The following is a 22,040-nucleotide window of genomic DNA, read 5'->3' on the forward strand; positions in this document are numbered from 1 at the left end:
ATTTATAAACTAGTCATCATGAGTACTTTCATTCTAAACTTTTAAAAGAAACCATTGTTTTATAGCAACACTAACACGTTTAAAGCTGTATTACTTTATTCTTAAACTTTAAATTCTTGTAGACTACACACTCAGTTTACACGGCGACAAAACGGCGGCACATTGGGACCGAATGTACATTCTTTTACACACCGCTGAAAACTTTGGAGGAGGTAGTTTCATGTCTCATCTGCTCTGCCTCATGTGAACGGGAGAACATGAGGACAAACTCTGACTGTCTAAACTCACAATCTCATTATATTGTGTTGTGAAGCTTCTCACATTGATATTTAGTCAACTAACGGTCTGTAAATACTTTGCAATAACCTACTTTTACTTTAGAAAGCCCCAGAGTCGCCTTCAAGAGCCATATTCATCCAAGGAAGTAGAAACAGATCATCTGTCTTGATAAACTACCCTATGTACTCACATACACCGTCTGCTGGACAGAAGTGTGCACTGCACCTTCAGGGATTTTGTTGGCATCTCATCCTTTTAATATAAAAGCAGATATCGAGTATCAGGTTTTGCTGCTCTTATAACGGGCTGATAGGGGCTGCGTTGCTACTTTTCACACCACAAATGTAAAATCATCTAACTATAAACCATGTGAGACCGACCTTTGTCTAATAAAAGTGGCTAAAAGCAGGACATGGAGAGACTACATTTAGGCTATGGATTCATTTCTGCTTGTGGAGTTCTTGATTTTGTAATCAATTCTTCCCTCACTTTGCACACAGGGGCAAAAACTGCACTTTTCAGGAGATATTGCTCCGCTCTCCATCTGTAAAGTGGACTTCAGCCAGACCTATCAACGATTGTTGATTTTTTTTTTTTTTACAAATGGGCTCATATTATGCATTAGCCAGACTTTGTAGTTAAGTTTTACTAACACTAAATAACTACTTAACTACTGGAGTTAATGCTTAACTCATAATGAATAGTTCTTCACATACTTCACTTATTCATCAAGACATTTAGCAGAATGTAGTGAAATGTTCAATTGTCAATTCCAATCTGGCTTAAAGCTTTCAAGACATGGCACATTACTAGAGTGGAACATACTGAGTAGCCTCTATGCCAACCCAGTAAACGCCCTACACACCTGAGGTTTAGAGCATTGACCTGATTGTTCTGGAAGTGGCAGTACCTTCCTGTATATGGCTCCGATGATGGCTGTGCGCACGTTCATGCCGGTCACAAAGCAGTACTGGAAGTGCTGGTGCAGGATGAGCGTCTGGAGAATCGCGGTGAAGAACATGAGGAAGGCCAGTGCGTAGCCCCACCAGTCGGGAACGCCCTTCTGTTTGATGAAGGAGATCAGCATCCTGCCCAAATAAAGAGAGCACACGCCATCTTTAACGGATCCAGGAGTGCTTTATTCTACTCTTCTACATAACGTTAGTATGGCCTTTTCACAAAATGTATGAAGTTTGGTGACACTTTTACTCTTTTACACAGCACTGGATCGACATTCTTAGCTTTTGATTTTGATTTTAAAGAAGACGCCGAGTGGAAACAAAAAGGGCAGGGCAGTCACTGTGTTAAAGGAACAGGCCACCGTTTTTCCATACTGAGATATGTTCTTGCCTGAGCTTAGACGAGTTGATACGTACCTGTCTGGTCTCTGTGCGTGCCCTCAGTCACGCAAAACGACCAAAGATGCTGTTAGCATTTGGCCTCTCCCAACGTATTCCTATAGCTCCAAGCGGGGGTGAAGTTGGAAGCTACCACGCTCTTCCACGGGCACAAAGACCAGACAGGTACGTATCAACTCGTCTAAGTAAGAACATATCTCAGTATGGAAGAACTGTGTGCCCTCAGTCACGCAAGAAGACCTAAGATGATGTTAGCATTTGGCCTCTCCCAGCATATTCCTATAGCTCCAAATGGGGCGAAGCTGTAGTCATGGTGATATAAACGCTCATGTGATCACTTTATATCCTCAATCTAAGCGCACATGAACTAACCAGAGTGGCTTCTTCTCCAGATAAAGGCTGCATTGATAAGAGCGCCGTCCCTTTCTATTTTTTAACCACTTCCACAAACGCGTTTCCATCACTTTTGCATTGTAAACAGAGAAACACCATATTAAGAGTATGTTTTTGAAGAGAGGCAGCAGGATGCAAAGTCAGTATGCAAAAACAAGGTCGACATGTTTACGTGTGCGCTCACATACAGTAGCACTATAGTTTGAAATGAGGAAGAAGTAGAAAGTTTGCATTATTCCCTGGCACATCATTTTATAATCAAAAAGCCAGTGTTTATGAGCAACAACTCGTTTCAGATCTAATTACTGTGTGAAGTTTGTGAACAACTCTGGATTTGTTGGAAAGTTTCAAATGTAGCCCATACAGTTTCCATGTGTTACAGTGTTTTACCTGAGAAGCTGCGGATTGACGAAGGTGATGACGTCTTGCAGGAGCTTGAAGGCCGAGCCGATCAGGAAGTACGGGCCGAACGCTTTGACCAGCGCGCGCATGAAGGAGGGCTGTCGGGGAGGCGCCTTCCGACTGGACAAGAGCACCTCCACTTCCTCCGGGCTGCGGCTGTCGGCTCCGCCCACGTGATTGGTCGTAGACGGCGGGGGCTTGGAGTACACGGCTTGGTTGGCCGGGGCATTTGTCTCACTGAAACGCCAGGAAAAAAAATAAAGAATAAATGATTGAAAGTAAAGGGAAACAGTTTGACTATGGACCAGTATTGACCCAGTGAGCACCTTTTGGTTTTGGCCAGCTCCTTGTCCCACTCGAGGAGCAGTTTGGGCACCATGTTCTTCGAGCTGTCGCGCTGGTTTAGGGACCACAGGTCTTTGGCTTCCAGAGGGTTCTTGTAGCCCTTAATGGCCATACTGCGCAAGACAAAACACACGACAACATAAAATAAGTTTAAACCGTACATGGCAGTGGATTTTCTTGGATAAAATGGGCTTTGTGTACAGAATGTTTCTGACCAGCATCCTGTAGGTCATTGTATGATCATAGAACTCACCAAAAGTTACATATATATGTATATAAATGGATATATGTATTTTCAGTGACCAGACTTAAATAATGGATAAAGCCAGGTTTTTAATTCATAGTCTGCTGAAAAAATTCAAATTTGGGATTTAGATATTTAAAAATCCCACAGAAAAAAAACAAAAAAATATTTTTAAGTCCAAGACTGTATAGTTTTGGAGTCTGTAGAGGCTACTAAAGTGGAGATGTTGTTAAAGAGTGGAATGAATTTGGAAGAAAACAGCATAATATATACTATTTGACTGTCAAAATAGATTATTTCAGTATATTCGTTGTTTTCAATAAAAGCTTTACTATTTTTTCTTGTCTCACTCCCTTCTCTTCTGGTTGCAGATTAAACTACTTGGAACTTTGTTAAAGGAACAGGCCACCATTTTTACATCCTGAGATATGTTCTTACCTGAGCTTAGACGAGTTGATACGTACCTGTCTGGTCTTTGTGTGTGCCCTCAGTCCCCCACTAGACCATAGATGTTGTTAGCATTTAGCCTCTCCCAGTATATTCCCATAGCTACAAACAGGGGTGAAGTTGGAAGCTACCACGCTCATCCATGGGCACAAAGACCAGACGGGTACGTATCAACTCGTCTAAACTCAGGTAAGAACATATCTCAGTGTGTAAAAACGGTGGCGTGTTCCTTTAACATCCAACCATGAAAAACACGACATACAGTAAAAACAACAAAGATGCTTGTCTTTCCTCACTTTGCCCAGTGCTCTGCGCTCCTTCTATTAGTCTGAATTCAATTTGAAAGCTAAGTTGGATTTCCCAGAGACGCTAATCATTACCATTAAGGATCTCGTTTCAGTGGAAATGACCATGGCGTGGGCCGTATAAGATTACATCAAGGTGAAGGATGCTTTAGTGCTCACAAACAAACGCAGCTCTGGGTTACGTTACACAATACACACTGAGCCCAGCGTCGCTGTGGGCGGAATAACGAGGGCTTCGTCCAGTGTTATCTGCTTCTCTCTGCTCAGTACTACACACAAGCCCTGGTGGAGCGCTGGCTCAGTCCTGACTGAGGAAATCCTTGTTGCCTCACAATGTCATTTGGAATCTCTATGTGCAACTCTTTGGTCACTGATGGTCCTGTCAGTTCAGTTTGTTTTGGAGGCTATGTCTTGTTCAGTCATGCTTTTGACATAGTTTAGTCTGGGTTCAATTGTAGTCCTTGTTGGGACTGGCCTGTCAGACTGACACTGTATCTAATCCAGGGTACGGTACAGGTCAAAGGTTAGGAAACACCTTTTTGTTTCCCACATCCTATCCTAATAAACGCCTTCAGTAAGAATTTAAGACCTTCTTGAAGACATTTAAAACCTTCTCTAAACTCTTTTTATTTCAGGCTAGAGAAGTTATAAAGTTGATGTGTAAGGTTGAACAACTCACACACTATAATAACCCTTGGCTTGTTGCGATCTCTTCTAAGTTCTGCTACAAATGAGTTGGGAGAACAAACCTTGTGAACCACCAAAAGGTTATGGTGGATAGAAAACCGGCCGTGTGCTCGGGGCAGGGATTCTGTGGACAGAGAACAGCGCACAGAGAAATGGGTTAGCAGAGGTCACACGAGAACGAGCACTTTCGAACTCCAGCTTAGCAGGGGACAGGCCAGTAGCAGTTTGGGCGGTTTTCAAACAAATAACTCGTATAAGTTTTGTTATGTCAGAGATGAAACATGGAATTGACCTGGACGTGTCCATCACGTGCCGTAGATTTGCTAGCATGTGCTTTTTCCAGATTTTGCCAGATCGCATTTTGCCTTGTTCGTGTTGACATTTGGAACATCCGTACAGAAACTTGGACGATACAAAGATAAGAGGTCATTAATAATCTTTCCCAGTCTCCCTGTACTTATGCGACATGTGTAAGAACATTAGGACAGCTACACTATATCGTCAATGTGTGCATACTTTTTTCTCTTTGATACTTTATCTCTGTGTCCGTGAACAACGCGGAGCGAAAACTGTTTTTGGTCTTCGTTAAGTACAGATTGTTGAAAGTTTTTAATAAGGACCTCTCTCTGTCGATCATGACCTTCAAGGACAGACGTTTTTATCGCAGATTCTCATCTGTGAGCACGGACACAACCTGCCGTTAATCTGGCCTTCAGTTAAACCTTCAAAGGAATGGATTTAGCGGCGAGTGACAAGGCTGGAGACAGTCGTTGAACTGCTCGTGCGTAAGAAAGACCTGGCATCAAGTCTTTAGACCTTCCTCCCAGGGCCATGTTTTTATGGGGTCATTTATGCGCACAGGGCGACTCCACAGACTGATGATGCTCAGCTCACTCAGCACTCGGGCTGAAAGATAAATCGTTTTCGCATCGATATCGAAATATGAACATTCAAGATTTTGAAATGGAAAAAAGCAAGACATAAACAATATAGATTTTCATCAATAAAACGGCACTCTTTATTATTATGTCTATTTTTCTGAAAAAATGCCTGGTTTTCCACTAACCCGTAGTTATATCGTATCGAGATTTCTTGCATGAATATCGAGATATGAAATTTTGTCCATATCGTTCAGCCCTACTCAGCGCAGTGAGAGCGTTGATGCTTCTGTATTTACACACATGCAGTGTGTTGTGCATTTATTAAGTCTGAAAATGGTATCGTCCAATAAATCGATATAGTAATTATTGCAATTTTTGGTACAGATGCTTAGAATAGCAATTGGAACAAGGCAAAAAACGATCTACTGAAATATGTCCAAAGTTAAATGTTGTGAACCACCCTTATGTGTGCTCTACGTAGATTGTTATCAAGAAATACGGACCATATTCCCTGGTACTTCATCGTTTTAATCCCTTGCAATTACTGTCAATTGAAGCAAAAATGATACAGAAATATTTGTCCCATAAACAGACAAAGGGCGGATGTATACACATAGAAAAAAACATGAATGTAAGGTGGATTCAGCCTAAATGACACGGTGGAAGAAAGGCAGCTCTTGACTCACGGGGTCGGTGACCACGCTGGAGAACAGAGGGGGTTTCTCATTGAAGCAGCAGAGGATGAGCTCGCACACGATCAGGCCGAAGTACAGGTAGAAGGTGGTCAGTCGGAACGCGTCGCTCTGAAAACATGGACACAGAACAGGCAGTTGGTTACGCATCAGGCGGCGGGAAAAGCACGGCCTCCACACACGCGGCTCACGCTTACATGATTCGTCCACAGCAACGGATCACCTTTGAATGACCATTGAGTGGAAATGGCTCTTTGGATTATGTGTTAACCGTGTTGTTATGTAAGTGTTGTGATGGTCGAAACCACTTGCCACCCACATGCTGATCCTTTTCTAAGAGTGCGCCATGTTTTTCCCCTTTAAAAACCCAAAAAACCCAACAACAACAAAGAACAACGCCTGCTAACTTGTAAGCCAAGGTAAGATTCTGTTATGTCGCTTTGCCAAGAGTTTCATGAGCTGTTTTTGCTGGACATCATCACAAGAAAAGCTGTTTCTGCCGCTGGACTTTCCGGCACGCTGTGCGTGGTTCTGTTTTGCCAGTGCAGATAGTACATGGATGACGTTGTGGCTAGATTATTATTATGTTGCCTCACTCAATAAGAATCAGAGCAGCGGGGGAGACATAGCCACTGCAGCCAGTAGCAGCGGCGTCTGAACAAGCATCTGGTGCATTCAGCTCCTGTAGGTTTAGCAAGCTAAACTAATTTACAGAATAACACTCATATTTTTTCAACACTAGATTTACATAAGAGAACTCACCTGGTAGTGCAAAAGCATGACAAGTCCGCATGACTGTACCGGTTGCATTTATTATTGACCTTTATTTAACCAGGATAGTCCCACTGAGATTAAGAATCTCTTTTTCAGGAGAGTCCTGGCCCCAGAGGGGAATCTGTTGTACATGTTTTTAGTGGTAGGGGAAACCAGAGTACCCGAAGGAAACCCACGCAGACACGGGGAGAACATGCAAACTCCACACAGAAAGGTCCTGTCCAGGTGGGAATCGAACCCGGGACCTTCTAGCTGTGAGTCGTGAGCGCTAACCGCTGCGCCACCATGCCGCCCATTTAAGATATTACAAGGGATTCTTTACGATTCCATGAGACACTGTTGCTTTAGCCTCCATAGTTGTAGTGCCCCCTTTGTTGGGGCACCAATTTTCCCTCAATCTGGACATTTTCTCACTCACTTCTTAACAAAGCTAGCTAACAGCTGCTAAGGGGGCGGGGCTTTTGCAAAAGGCCAATGCTTTCAGCATTACTGCAAAAAGAACGGCCACTATCTCCACTTCAGTCCATGAGGAGCTTGAGATCCTGTGCAAGGCAACGAGTTTGTTAAAGAACAACTAACCCCCAAATCAACTTTTTTTTCTAGCTAAGTTGTATAAATGGGTATCTTATAGTGTTGTCTACGTGTATATGTCACTATTTTAACAATTTAGTGCAAATTTGTTGAAATCCTGTCTTTGTGTCCCAAACCGTCTGTGTGGCGCCATCTGCAGCGAACTGTCGGTACTGCATTTGATTTTTTGAATTCGGCACCCAATTAGCGGAGGGGAGAGAGATGATGTCAGGAGGCGAGAGATGATGTCACGGGCTCTGCCGCTCTGGGGTATAAAAAGGCTCAGTCTCGCTCACGCCCCCGTAGCGAGTTGGAGTTGGAATAACGAGAGAATATTATCATCGATTGTCAGGTTTGCGATTAGTTGTCATAGCATTTAGGTAGATTTTATTAGGATAGCTTTTTTATTATAAATAAGTGTATAGTTTTAGTAGTGTTAGTTGTTGAATATTGTAGTTGTAATCACTAGTTGCTTTTATTGTTAGATTAGTTAGCTCAATTTAGCTTAGGGCGTTTGTTAGTATTGCTTTTAGTGGTCTATCGTGTATAATTTAATTGTTAGTTGTTAATTGTACTGTGTTAGGATGGGGAGGAAGTGTAGCGTAGTGGGGCTGGAGTTTGCAAAGACCATTTTACGTGCTGATTCCTTCGCCAACTTCACCGAGGTTGAACTGGGCTATGCTAGTCTTCTCCGTTTGAAGAGCGAGGCCGTCCCCACCGACACTCCTGCCCCGCCAACAATGTGAGGTGAGTGAGAAAAATAATGATTTACCCATTTTGGGTTTGGTAGTAATTGCATTGATTGTAGCTGCTGTAAAAAGAGGCACTTGGTTCACTCTGTCCCGGTCATTTCTGTCAGTAGAAGCTACTTTGCTCACAGATTGAGTCATGTACAGTATATAGAATATTGATGTGCACGTCAGAATAGATCGTTATTGTAGTGTCTCAAACAAATTCGCCGGTTTGGCCTCTGATAACACCAATCACATGAGTCGTGTAGATATGTTGAAAAAATATGGCGTGTAAATAGACTCTGCAGCCTCAGCTCCAGGCGATGTGTCCCGCACTCGCTCACTGTGGCTGAGGAACAGCAGCCACCGGTTATAAGCGCGTCTACTCGCTGCCCGGGGCAGCCTGCTAATGCATCAGTCTGCAAAGTTACGCCAACACTGCGCAAATGTGCACGAGTCTGAGCACCAAACTAATCTAAGTTTGACATGACTGTAGCTTTTGACAGTAGCTACAAGCTAGCCTGTATAGCTAACGTATAGCTAGAACGTACTGTGTGTCGGAGGCTAAACTGACCCGCTCCGTGCGCGCTCTGCTCCCGTTTGATGCTCGACTGCGGTCAGTGAGGAGAGGGCTGACCACTCCAGGTGGACCGTGTGGTCAGTGAGGAGAGGGCGCTCACAGATGTGAGCTGTTCTTACGTGGTTTCAGAATCAGTATAGTTGTTATTGCCATTGTTGTTGAACAGGTTCACAAAATAGGATCAATTCTGATAATTATGTTCATGTTGACAAGTTTTCTGAACTGAACCAAAGTTTACACCTATTTGGACGCAGCTTTTCAAAATGCCAAACCATTTGGAAGTTTTTAGTAGCCGACTGTAGCCAGAATTAACCTGATACAAATATTTGGTTGATCTGCTATAGGGTGGCATATTCTGAAGTATATCCTAGGTTGTATTCCTATAAATCATCAATACAAACAATGTGTTTGCATGTCACTTGTGTGTGCACTTTATAAATATTATTTATTGTTATGTTTTCAGCCAAAAGTGAGCAGAGAGAAATGTCCAGACTGATCCAGTCATTACAAGGCATGCAAGTGTCCAGGCCAATGTGAAGCCGAGCAGGCGACGCAAAGGTGAAATCTATTTATCCTTTATACAGTACTGTCATTTTATGTATAAAACAGTCTACACTTTTGTTTTTTTTATATACTGTAGTTAGACACAAGTTGTGTAATTACTGCCATTTTAAACGTGTTTTTTTTGTTTGTGTTTTGTACAGCTACTCAAGCCCGGACCGCTTACACAAGCGTCGGTTGTGGGACAGGGGACCTGATGGAAATCCCTCTTCCTGACAGTCCCAGAGCAGCCTCTACACCTTTAAAAAGGAGAAGGTGTAAGGGTGTCAGCGTCTGACCCCAGCTTCCACATCGATGACAGTGCCAGCACTGTGAACTGTTCAAGGTACAAAGAAAATCTAGAGTTTTAATTGAAAAAATATATACAGCGTCCTGGTTTTTTGAGGGATGAAATATCCTTTATTTTATATAGCATTCCCACTGAAGTCCCTCCACACAAGGACAAAAAATATATTGTTCTTGAGGACCAACTGCTGGAGCTGTTTAGGCGATGTCCTGTCTGGGTCACTCAACAGTGTCCTCGCTGTGAGTTCTCCAGTCAGTGGTCCAGTCAGCCCATGGTGAACAACGTCCCAGCTGGAAACCTACAGCTCTGTGCTGCTGTGCTGTTCACCGGCTCATCCTTTAGCCAGATTTCAAAGGCACTACAAAAACATTTTGTTTTTCCATATATTATCCGATGATAACAGATGTTTTAATTTTATAGTTCTTGGGGGCCTTCAATATTCAGGGACTGTCAGAGCAGTGCTTCTATAGGCACCAGGCAAAGCTCCTCATCCCTACGGTCAACTGGCAGTGGAAGCTGGAGCAGGATAACCTCATCAGGGAGGCTCTTGAAAGCGGCTCTGTGTCACTGGGCGGGGACATGCGGGCAGATTCACCTGGTAAATACATTTAATAAACATTTATCTGAAGTATTAAAAGTCAGCTAATGTATAACTTGCATTCATGTAGGACATTCAGCCAAGTATGGCAGTTACACCATGATGAATCTAACGAGTAACAAAGTCATTGACATCGAGCTAGTCCAGGTAAAACATTACAATACAAACATAAATATGTAACTTTGGATAACTGTGCATTATGATAGAACTCATATTCTTATTTTTTTGTCTTATTAGAGCAATGAGGTTGGAAACAGCGTGTGCATGGAGAAGGAGGGGTTTGTGTTTTGTGTCCCAGAGATTGGAAAAAAATGATGCGCTGGGCCAGAAAAGGTGAACGGAGGAAATGACGAGGTGGAAGAAAAGCATTGTGAACCATCTATATGAATCATCTCTACTGGTCACCATCAAAGGCTGTGGCTGAGTGGACATCTGGGCAACTACATTCAGAATGTCCACGGAAAACCCCCTGTCCCCTCGCTGTCTTCACAGGCCTTTGGTTGGGGATGATGCAAGAGTGTGGCCAAAATCAAGTATGTGTAATTACAACTACTCCTCCCAATATCTAATTTATATTGATGTATTTACACTTCACATATCAATTTATTATTCTTTGTAATTCTTTATAATTCTTTGTAGGCACAGCAGCATGCGAGAGACTCTTACTCTTTTGTTAACACCACGTTTTTTGAAAGATTAAGCTAAAATAAGCCCACAATACCACACTTCAAATATTGAGGCATTCCATAGTCTGATTCTCTCACAATAGTCTGGGCCTCTTATTCAAAGGAATGCTGGCCAGGTAATGATTCCTAAAGGTTCAACAAATATTCACTAGTTATTTTATCACTTTGAAATGTTTAGAAAATAGATACTGCATATTAATGTTTATTTGTGAAATTTTAGGGTGCAGGTTGGTGCCTTGAATTTTGATTTAAAAAAGGCAAATCGTCATAGTGTATCCAAAATTCAAGCGTGGAGACTACACAGTGAGAGCCATGAAGACCAGAGCTACCTCAGGTATGTCACATTAAAAACAACACAACCAATGCTTTTACAAGGACAAATGTTTTGTGCTTTGTTTACAGTCTACTTTGACCAACTAATGGCCCTGCTGTTTGAAAGTGTGGTCGAGGATCCTCTCCCATATCAGGAGCACACAAAGGACCTGTGCCTGAACCATTCTGTGCCCATTGGACAACGTAATAGATTAAAATCAATGTTTCATGCAAGATTTAATTGTGGGCAGTAAAAAAAAAATGAAGCCTGTATATGTTCTGTCAGATATGTCACAGGAAGGTATATGCAGCACCACTGTTTCTAGAAGCTGAAAACTTACTGCATGTATATTTATTACAGTTGGTATTGTATAACATAACCAGTCAACTTTGTCTGTTCAATTTGTTTATTGCACACATCTATGTAGGCCAAGTGAGTGGCACATGCAGCTCAACCTCAAGTGAAATGTGAGCTGTAAGTTTGTAGTAAGTTTTACCAAAGAAATTGTGCTATAATTTGGAAATTGCACTGTTGTAAGAGCCAGAAGTGCAGAATCAAGTACTGGTACAAAACAAGATCTATAATTTTCATTAATATTTCAATATTCAACTAAAAAAAGCATACATATAAATACTTCATTATAGTCTTTACTCTACAGTGTCATCATTCAGTGGTAGTTTAGTGTATGTGTTAACGTTGGTTAAACCTTTTAGTTCACTAAATTTAGTAATAGAAATTACTTCAGGCTATTTACTTAGGGCTAACTGGCTCTTTGGGTTCACAATGTTACAGTCAAGCCTTTAGAGAAACATAACCTGAATGATTCTGTCTCACATCTTCAATGGCAAACCAAAAACAATTTCAAAAAGACAGTGTTCCTGCTCTATAATACAGGCCTACATATATTTATTTGATATGTTTTGTGCACTTTGCTGTAAGAAAAATAATAAAAATCTTTGTAACACAAATAGCCACGTCTCTATATCACACACTCTGCTGAGGACACTGAGATACATCTCCCATGTTAACGTAGACCACAGCAAAAGTCTACATCTAAAATAGATCGGTAAATTCTGAAGCAGCCAGGACAGTTACGTCCCTTAGCTGCGATGCTAACGTCGATCGAGCTCAATGCTAAGCCGCTAGCTTTGTAAATGACAGAGGAATAAATGAGCCAGCGCCTCAGGTACAAGGCCGCTGTCTGCCACGATGCCCCCCCTGTGTAGAGAGAGCTGTCGAGCTGTCCCAGTGGAACAAGTTGCTAAATAAGTTAGCTCGCTGGAACTCCATGCTCCCATGCTCGGACTTTGTTTACGAGGAGCGCTGCAGGTGCAGCGTCGAAGTCAGAAGCCTCAAGCCCCTCCCACCCCTCACCCCTCCCGCGTGCCCCTTAGTCCTCCAGGCAACGCCCCCTTTCTGTTGAGATTTTCAAATCTGAGGCTCTGATACTGAGGCTCTGGAAGGAGGGGTTAGTAGCCCTTTAAATAAAACGAACTATTTAGAATCTTTTTTTTTCTTCTGTGTGCGAGGGACAGAGGAGCAGAGACAATTGGAATTAGTGCAATAAAATCCAAATTGAGTTGTGTGACTGTTTTGGTCCTAAAGATATACCAAACTCCTAATGGAATGGAGTGGAAATGTAATTTAGAGGTTATACAGTATTAAGTCCATGCAGAAGGTATTTACTTGGGAGTATTACTGAAAATCCAGATGTTGTTGCCGTTCTCTTTCCTGTAAGAGCTGATTCCAGTCGAACAACATAAAAATCGACTCGACACATACTTTGTTGAGGCCTTTGGGGACAAGGATGTGGAACCGTTTGTATTAACTACAACAGAAAACTATTCGTATATGCTTCCATTTCGTACAATGGTACATCTGTGCTGCCAAGCCTCCGCCTGTAAGCAGCCGACAACAGAAGAGAAACAATAAAAGTCAACTCCAAAAGTCTAAATATGCGTCAGAATGACTGAATTGCACTTGTTTGGGTATTATAAGTGTGTTTACGATCGTAAATCGAGGTCGCCCGGTGAAAGTAGTGCCGGCTTACGCTCAGAGTCTTTTCATTCCAACAGTTTAGACCTCTGGGCCAAGTTCTTATGTGGATCAACAACCTAAAAACATCCCATTAGGCCTGTGTTATGAGCAGAGGTTATATATACTCCCCTGCTTTGCATTTTATAAACCTCTTAACCCCCACCTTATCCGAGTTTTTTTCTCCAGTTGAGCATTACAGTACAAAAACGTGACAAAAACGTGACGAAAAAGTAACAATAACAAAGCTTAGATCAGTTCTGTAGGTCTTAGCTTTCAAATGAGGCATTACACTGGCCTATAGGCTACAAGCTCCAGTCCAGAAGCTTTTAGATTTGGGTAAAACTGGAGGAAAAGTGCTTGGCTGAGGCGGGTGTGAAGGAGTTAAGTGTTGCCCGTGGTTATGCCGCAGTGTGAAGGCACTCGTGCAGTCAGGAGGCAGTTCAGCGCTGTGTACAGGACGAGATAAGGAGCTAAACGGCAGACCCACTTTCTCCTTCTGCCCTGAAATGACCGGGTCGAGCCATGGAGAGAGGGGAGAGGGACTGTTTGGTCACACCGCTCAATGTGGAATACGGCGGTTAACGTAGCTGCAGTGTGGTATTTCAAGCACATATTTTATTTTGACCTCTGAACCCCCACCTGAACCGAGCACATTCTCTCCAGTTTGGCTTCACCCAAACCCCAAGTTTACAAATAAAAATAATAAGAAAAAAAAAATGTGACAAAAAATGTGTCGAAGATGAAAATGCAACAAAAGAGCGACACAAATGTGACCAAAAAAAAAAAAAAATCTATGAAAAAGTGACAAGAATGCAACAACAACAAAAAAGCCACAAAAATGTAACAGAAAAGTGACGACAACGCAGCATCCATGTGACGAAAAAGATCAGTTTAGATGAGTTTTGTAGGTCTTGGCTTTCAAATGAGGAGTTACTCTGGCCTATAGGCTGCAGTGACCTTATGGATTTGGGTAAAGCTGAATTAGAGAAAATGCCCTTGGTTAAGGCAAATGCTTAAGAGGTTTAGCATTCACTTACCAGGGGTGCTATTTACCCAGTAGTTAACGGAGTGGTTCAAAGGCACCTTGACTTTTTAAATAATGTCTTGGCTGATGTAAATATGCTGTAACCTGTTGGACATCAACATGGAGAGTTTTGTCCACACCAGTCAGATTATTGGCGTATTATCTCAATCTCCGGAGCATTTGTTTTTGAGCAAGTTCTGACAAAAACACAAAATCAGCACCAAAACGAGGCCAAAATGGAACTAAATGGATTTATTGATATGAAAAGGGAGATCTAGCATCGAGCGTTGAGTTGTCCACCAAAAGTTCGTCAGTGTGGTGTAATTCAGTGGATTCCTTCCCACAATTGTTATCTCTGACCAGCAAAGTGACTCTTGTGTATGTAGAGCAGGGAAAGAGTTTGGGGACGTGGTTTTGACCTGTGGGGGAGCTCTCACGTGATCGCACACTGACCTGATTCGAGGCCTGCAGGATCTTGGAGCGAAAAGGCACTATGGCACACAGCACAGACAGGAACCAGAAGATGAAGAGCACCCCGGAGGACTGGACGCCTCGCAACCGCTCCAGCTGGATGAGAAACGTGGCCAGCAGCTGAAAGAGAGCATGGGACACCGGTCAGTTTGGTGTGAGGTCAGGCGAGGTAAGGCAGCTCCGCCACGGCTTTCCCCCGTGGCCTGACTTGGCCTCCAAAGGTCTGTTGACAAAATGGTGTTGGCAAAACTGTGCAGGCTCTGGTGACAAAGCCGATCGTAATGCTGCAGTTCAAACGTCTCATGGTCGGATAAAACATTGTTTGTCGCTTGAATGAACAAAGCTTTCCTAAAGGAGAGAGTTTAGTTTTAGGTAGTGGCGCAGTAAATTGCCGGAGTTTGGTATTAGAAAAAGTATAACAAGCAGGCACTGAAAAAAGAATCTTCTATCTTTAGATCGAAGTGTACTGTTGGTCCAGGGACAGCATTTAAGGAAGTGACCATTTTTGGCCCAATTTTGTTGCCACTCCTTTACCCATTTCTTGCCATAATTTTTGCTCATTTTACTTACCATTAGTTTTTTACACAGTTTTTTCCTTTTTTTGCCACAATTTCTCTCAATTTTCCCCCATATTATTCCCAATTTTTCACACGTTTCTTGACATTGGAGATGAACCCGATATTGCCAATTTGCAGATCTTCCAGACACTATTGTTCTGTTTTCTGGTCCTAGACGTCAAATATTTTAGTACAGGTATTGGAAAAAGTATCGTGAGTACTTTTTCCGACGATATTACTGAGCGTACATCGAAGTACTCCAGGTGTTATTACTCACAATATAGTTGTGTTTATCGGCTTAGAAAATTGATTGTTTCATTTGTGTAACTAGACTTGGATCATCTAACATTTCACGTAACTGTATTTAAACAGGGAAAACGTGGAACAGCTTGGTCGCTTATAACTTCATCCCAGTTTGGAGCTATATCTTTGCTGGGAGAGGCTAAACGCTAACAACATTTGACTGAGCGCACGCACAAAGACCAGACAGTTACGCATCAACTCGTCTAAGCTCATGTAAGAACATATCTCAGTATGAAAAAGCAGTGGCCTATTCCTTTAATGTGTAATTTAGGCCATTAGTAGGTTTCCTCATCAGCCTGGAGCCTGGAATAAAATAAGGAGCAAAACAGAATAGAATCTGGCCTTTGACAAGACAACAATCCATGCCTTACATGGATTATAAAAATAAGAACCTTTATTTTTTCAAAGGAAATTGTGGCCGACATGACCTGCATCATCCAATCAATGTCCTTGAATTCAAACAGCTGAGAGACACATGATCTCATCAGGGTTATAGTGTAGATATAACAAAACAATATGTAGGTGCTGCGGACTCGGGGAAGCATGTACAGGCGCCCCAGAGCTCAAAAGGTTGAGAGCCACAGCTCTAAATAAATACATTTATTGTATTAAAGTGTTTTGGCTACTGCACTGCCAACTTTCAACCATAACTCCTGTATTTGATGAACTTCTGCAGTAAAATGATTCTTTTACCATGGTCATCCCGAGCACCAGGGGAGTGACGTAGTAGACGGGCGGAGGGCTGAATTCTCGCCGCTGGTGGATTGTGTAGAAAAGATCTGCCCAGCACACGATCCACAGTAACAAGCCGAACGCCTGTGGCAACAGAGAGGGAAAAGAAAGACTGTTATTTCAAATTAGAGCTTTTCAATATTCAATGACGGAAATACACCTTTTCCACCCTTAGGTTAGTGCGGGTCAAATCTATGTTGGATGTATTAAACGTATTCATATTTTTGAGATAAACTAAAAAAAAATTCATTACCATCATTGCTCAAGTGGAATGAAAATAAACATTTTTTTAAATCATACTCCAGCATTTAAAGCTGCTGTAAAAACCACGGCAGCAGCAGCTAATACAGTGACTGTTTGCGTCTGGAGGCCTTTCCAGCTCTGTTTGATTGTTACAGGCCAGACACTGAGCACACAGCAGCACATGGCTACTTGATATACGTAAACGTAAGAATCACACCTGTTGAACATGATTCAGTCTCATAAAGTGGACACATCCTGCACATGGGGCTGAAAATAGACTTAAAAATGATTATTTTGGCGCCTAAGCAATTGATATTTTACGGTTTATAAAGACAAATTCTGTCTCCAACAATGAAATTGTAACAATTAAATAGCGGCTAGAGCTGGTGAAGACGGTGACTGGGGCTCCTCCTGCTGGCAGCTGTGAGATTAACTTATTGAAAAACTAAGTTGCAATTTCAATTTTGCAGCACGGTAAGCAGTAGGATTGGGCGATATGGACCAAAACATGGCAGTAAGTAAGTAAGTAAGTAAGTAAGTAGGTAAGCAAGCAAGCAAGCAAGCAAGCAAGCAAGCAAGCAAGCAAGTAAGCAAGTAAGGAAGTAAGGAAGCAAGGAAGCAAGGAAGCAAGGAAGCAAGGAAGCAAGGAAGCAAGGAAGCAAGGAAGCAAGGAAGCAAGGAAGCAAGGAAGCAAGCAAGCAAGCAAGCAAGCAAGCAAGGAAGTAAGGAAGTAAGGAAGTAAGCAAGTAAGCAAGTAAGCAAGTAAGCAAGTAAGCAAGTAAGCAAGTAAGGAAGTAAGCAAGTAAGCAAGTAAGCAAGTAAGCAAGTAAGCAAGTAAGGAAGTAAGCAAGTAAGCAAGTAAGCAAGTAAGCAAGTAAGCAAGTAAGCAAGTAAGGAAGTAAGGAAGTAAGCAAGTAAGCAAGTAAGCAAGTAAGCAAGTAGGTAAGCAAGCAAGCAAGCAAGCAAGCAAGCAAGTAAGCAAGTAAGCAAGTAAGGAAGTAAGGAAGTAAGGAAGTAAGGAAGTAAGGAAGTAAGGAAGCAAGGAAGCAAGGAAGCAAGGAAGCAAGGAAGCAAGGAAGCAAGGAAGCAAGCAAGCAAGCAAGCAAGCAAGCAAGGAAGTAAGGAAGTAAGGAAGTAAGGAAGTAAGCAAGTAAGCAAGTAAGCAAGTAAGCAAGTAAGCAAGTAAGCAAGTAAGCAAGTAAGCAAGTAAGCAAGTAAGGAAGTAAGGAAGTAAGGAAGCAAGGAAGCAAGTAAGCAAGTAAGCAAGTAAGCAAGTAAGCAAGTAAGCAAGTAAGCAAGTAAGGAAGTAAGGAAGTAAGGAAGCAAGCAAGCAAGCAAGCAGGCAAGCAGGCAAGCAGGCAAGCAGGCAAGCAAGTAAGCAAGTAGGCAAGCAGGCAAGCAGGCAAGCAGGCAAGCAGGCAAGCAGGCAAGCAGGCAAGCAAGTAAGCAAGCAAGCAAGCAAGTAAGTAAGTAAGTAAGTAACACACGACACAACACGCTTTTGTTAACGTATAAAAACAACACAATGCCACTGTATCACAATACTTTAAAACAAACAGGCAGGTCTGGCAGCTGACAGTCAACTCGTTTCGAGGGACAAGAGGACCAGCTGATAAAGAGCTGATAAAGAGAAATTATCGTCAGGATCCGCTGCATGGCTTGAGAAAAGCATTTGAAGTGTTGTGTGTGTTGATATGGCACATGGAAGCGTTGGTTTTTAGTTTTATCTTAAAAACCAGTGGAGCAGGTACATGACTCTGCACCCGTCCAAACTAATGTCACAGCTAGAAGATCTGGGTTCGATTCCCACCTGCACGGGGCCTTTCTGTGTGGAGTTTGCATGTTCTCCCCGTGTCTGCGTAGATTTCCTCCGGGCACATGCACAATAGGCCAGGATGAATGATGTGTGTGAGTGATTGTATGGTGGTGTTAGAGGGTCCGTTGGCGCAGACGTGTGTAGTCGCGAAAGCGCCTCTGACAGTCTCCCCCAGGGGAAACTGAAGCTAAAAATGTAGCTTTCCACCACCGAGTATGGAGTGACTGTACAATTGTCCCATGTAAAGTGAAAGGCGCTATATAAACTTCTTCTTCTTCTTCTTCTTCTTCTTCTTCTTCTTCTTCTTCTTCTTCTTCTTCTTCTTCTTCTTCTTCTTCTTCTTCTTCTTCTTCTTCTTCTTCTTCTTCTTCTTCTTCTTCTTCTTCTTCTTCTTCTTCTTCTTCTTCTTCTTCTTCTTCTTCTTCTTCTTCTTCTTCTTCTTCTGTTAGTTGCAATATTTAACAAGTACAATCTCATAGCTAATGTTGGCCTAAATAAGCGCTGCGTCTTCAAGTGACAAGTTTTCTATGACTTCGTAGACGACTCAGCAGTTCATTCATTGCCATTATTCTTAAACAACTGATATCTAATATAAATGACTGATACATCAGTCTGATGTTTGTCAACACTGAAATCCATCTATAGTACGAAATTGTGTTCAGGTGTTGTGAGTCCTGAGCGCCGTGGCTGTGGCCAACCTGACCAGCACGTTTTTGGAGATAGAGGAAACCTGGCTGGCTGCCTTCAGTTCTGTCCCTGTTTCAGAGCGTGGTGTCCTGCACTGGTCAGCTCCTCCAACTCCCCCTCTTCCTCCTGAGCAGCTCCCTCCGCTCCACAGCAGTCTTTCATCTTGTCCTCGTGTGTCCCTTTTGTGTTTCTTGCAATGGTGACTTTATTAAAAACTTCCAGGATGAGATGGTGACTTAACTAAAATCCTGGAGTCAAACAACATTTGTTTTTTGCCCTGTTTCCAAAAATAGTCACAGGAGGTTTGAAAAGTGGCTAAATCTGTGTCAAAGTGGACAACACTTGGGTTGAGTTATCATTTAGATTGGTCGTATGACACAAATTACAGCTAAAAATACAATACAGTTAAAATCCCGGCCAACCGTAGCTAGCAGCCCTTAGCATGACCTGATGAACACGCTTTGAGCAGACCGACTCAGAACCAACATAATGTGGGATTATGAGACAGTTTCGGGTTTTAACAATAACACACTTGTATCCAGGAAGTGCAGAACGAAGCGCTGACACCGTTGAAGAAGAAACATCTAAATGTAACTTTAGTTTTGCCCAAGGATTAGTCAAATCTACGTGAATGTAGTGAAATATTTTGCATGATATGTCCACTTTACTGGAAGCACTGCAAAGGTAACAACAATCTTTGAACAGAATGACTGCAGAACGTGTATGACTGAATATGGAGCTCTCCCATACATTCAACCTTTCTCCCCCAGATCTCACCGTCTTGAACCTGTTCACTATAGACATCATTATGTAGCCCCTGTTGTTCCTCTTGAGGTACAGCAGGTACAAGGGGGACGCGGCCCACAGGCAGATGCAGGGCAGCCATGACAGGACGGTGAGCTGGAAGCACTCGGGAAGGTCGGGGCGGTCAGCGTGGAATGTCAGGTTGGCCTCCTGAAAACACAAAAGGTGAAGAGGTCGCTGTCACATCGATGTAAGTACACAAAGCAAATACTGTTAGATAACACTGCGATAACGATAGTTTTGTCTTTTCTTAAACAAACGAGGGCTGGACCATTTTGGAGCATGTCTAATTGATATTTTGGGACTTTCTGACAGGTCTAAAGTGCATTGTTTCAGTTCCACATCAATAATACAGTTTATTCCTCTAGAGTTTTCTAAACACGGGCAGCGACGCTCCAGGAGAAAAAAAAAAATCACACGTCAAAGATCTGTCACAGTGGGAGCTACTACATTTGACAGTCCTGTGGATTATTTTAATTTTGTGAATACTCACTTTGGGCTATTGTTTTATAAATGTAATGATTGCGTGAAGACAGTGCGGGATGTTTCATTCATTTCATTAATATTAAACTGGCCCACGCAGACTTGTAGCTCACCTTGAAGAGCAGGGGTAGGCAAGTTCATTTGGAGGGACGGTTATCTTCATCGTCAAAAGACCAAAGGCCAGACCCTCTGATTGCAGCCCAAGTAAAGCACCACTTTCTACAAATGCCAGTGTTATAGATCATATACATTGGAAAAATGACCATCTTAAATTAGATAAATTACTCAAAATCGCTTGAGTAAAAGGTTCTTTATGCTGAATTTGAGTTGGGTTGAACTAAGATGAGATAAAAATGCTAATGCCAATGGAACAGTCAGAAATCCAATTTGAAATCAGACAAATCTGAATTAAGACAAAAATGTGTACTTGTTCCACTGGCATGAAGAGGTTTTATTTGATCTAAAACCAGACCTAATCTACTCAAACTTTAGATTTAATCTCTTAATTCAAGTAGATTTATGTCATTTCTTCCTTAAAATGATCATTCTTTTTCCAGTGTATGGCTTTAAAGTGTGCTCCGCTAAGACATTTGAATGAATTGACAGTATTTCTCACATTTCCAGACCACTTTAACAGGCATTTGATCTCTGATTTGTGTAATATTATTCCTCAAATCATCAAATCAAGTGATGGACGGCCTTTGAAAAGTGCTGCTGCACACTTAATCCGGGCCGGAGACGTCTCCACAGTCAGCTTTGAGTCAAGCAAATGAAAGACACATTATTTATGCATTTTTTATACATTGCTCACTATTGCCTTTCTGTCTTTGTTGCCTTTCCAACTAAACGCCCCTGCTCTGAGTCAGTTCAGCGTCCAATGGCATCTCCTGCATCAGCGATGAAAAAGCGCAATTGCAAAACTTCTTTCTGATTTCAACACCTCAGTCACCATTTGATGGATTTACATGAAACAAAAAACGCTTGTGTAGAACAGAAGCCTGGACTCCTGCTGGAGCCCAGTTAAAACTGTGAGAGTCCATTATTAATAGATTAAAGCACAAATACCCGTGTTTGACTTTTTATTGTAGACAGCCTAAGGCACCTGATATTCCCCAACTGTGAGGGGTGAAGGATACTCTGAAAAAAGAGAACAATATTTGGGAGAAGTGGGTCTATTGTCAGTGCAGAATTGAACCTTCACAAGTGCAGAAGCTTTCAGATCTATTTTCACAACGTCTAAGCCACGCCAGGCATAGGCTTTAACCAAACAGTTGTAGTTTTTTATAAATTCAAACTCTTTGAAACCGCCGGCGCACACACCTCCTACACAGCGGCTCACTAACACATCTTTAAAGCCAGATGTTTCGCTTCAAGTGGGATGTGTAAACACTTTCCGCACGCTAAAAACGCTTCTGACTGCTAACACTCCCAGAAACACCAGATCAAACCCTGAGATTGGAGGCAGAGAATCAGGGGGAAAGGTTGGCCGCTGTTGTCTGGGTAAACCTGGCCACATTCCTCTGCACTGTTTGAAAGTGTGCAAAAGGCGTGGCGGAGTTAAATGGGAAACCTGCCTATTGATATAAAAAGTGCAAAGGGGAAGTGAGTAACCCAAAGTGCTGCACGTGCCAGGAAAATGTCCATCCGTCTTTGGTCTGCGTCCTTTTAGGGCTGGGACGAGGCGCGGATCCTAAACAGTGAGATGGAATGTGCAAGTTGTTTTGTGAAAAATATAAATATATGTTTGTGGT

The 22,040-nt window shown here is 42.3% G+C and overlaps 1 protein-coding gene across 1 annotated transcript in view; it reads right to left on the reverse strand.

Moving 5' to 3' along the window:
- Nucleotides 1-22,040, reverse strand: part of abcc3 (ATP-binding cassette, sub-family C (CFTR/MRP), member 3) — a 79,367-nt gene that overhangs the window by 37,168 nt on the left and 20,159 nt on the right. The window contains exons 2-9 of the mRNA XM_079577942.1: nt 19,780-19,956; nt 16,218-16,340; nt 14,647-14,784; nt 6,028-6,144; nt 4,523-4,584; nt 2,759-2,890; nt 2,421-2,669; nt 1,190-1,367 (exon numbers count right to left, since the gene is read on the reverse strand). Of these exons, the coding sequence (XP_079434068.1) occupies nt 1,190-1,367; nt 2,421-2,669; nt 2,759-2,890; nt 4,523-4,584; nt 6,028-6,144; nt 14,647-14,784; nt 16,218-16,340; nt 19,780-19,956 (1,176 nt within the window). The remainder of the gene's footprint in view (nt 1-1,189; nt 1,368-2,420; nt 2,670-2,758; nt 2,891-4,522; nt 4,585-6,027; nt 6,145-14,646; nt 14,785-16,217; nt 16,341-19,779; nt 19,957-22,040) is intronic.

The sequence above is a fragment of the Gobius niger genome (genome assembly GCF_951799975.1).
Source record: "Gobius niger genome assembly, chromosome: 19".
Taxonomy (NCBI): Eukaryota; Metazoa; Chordata; class Actinopteri; order Gobiiformes; family Gobiidae; genus Gobius; species Gobius niger.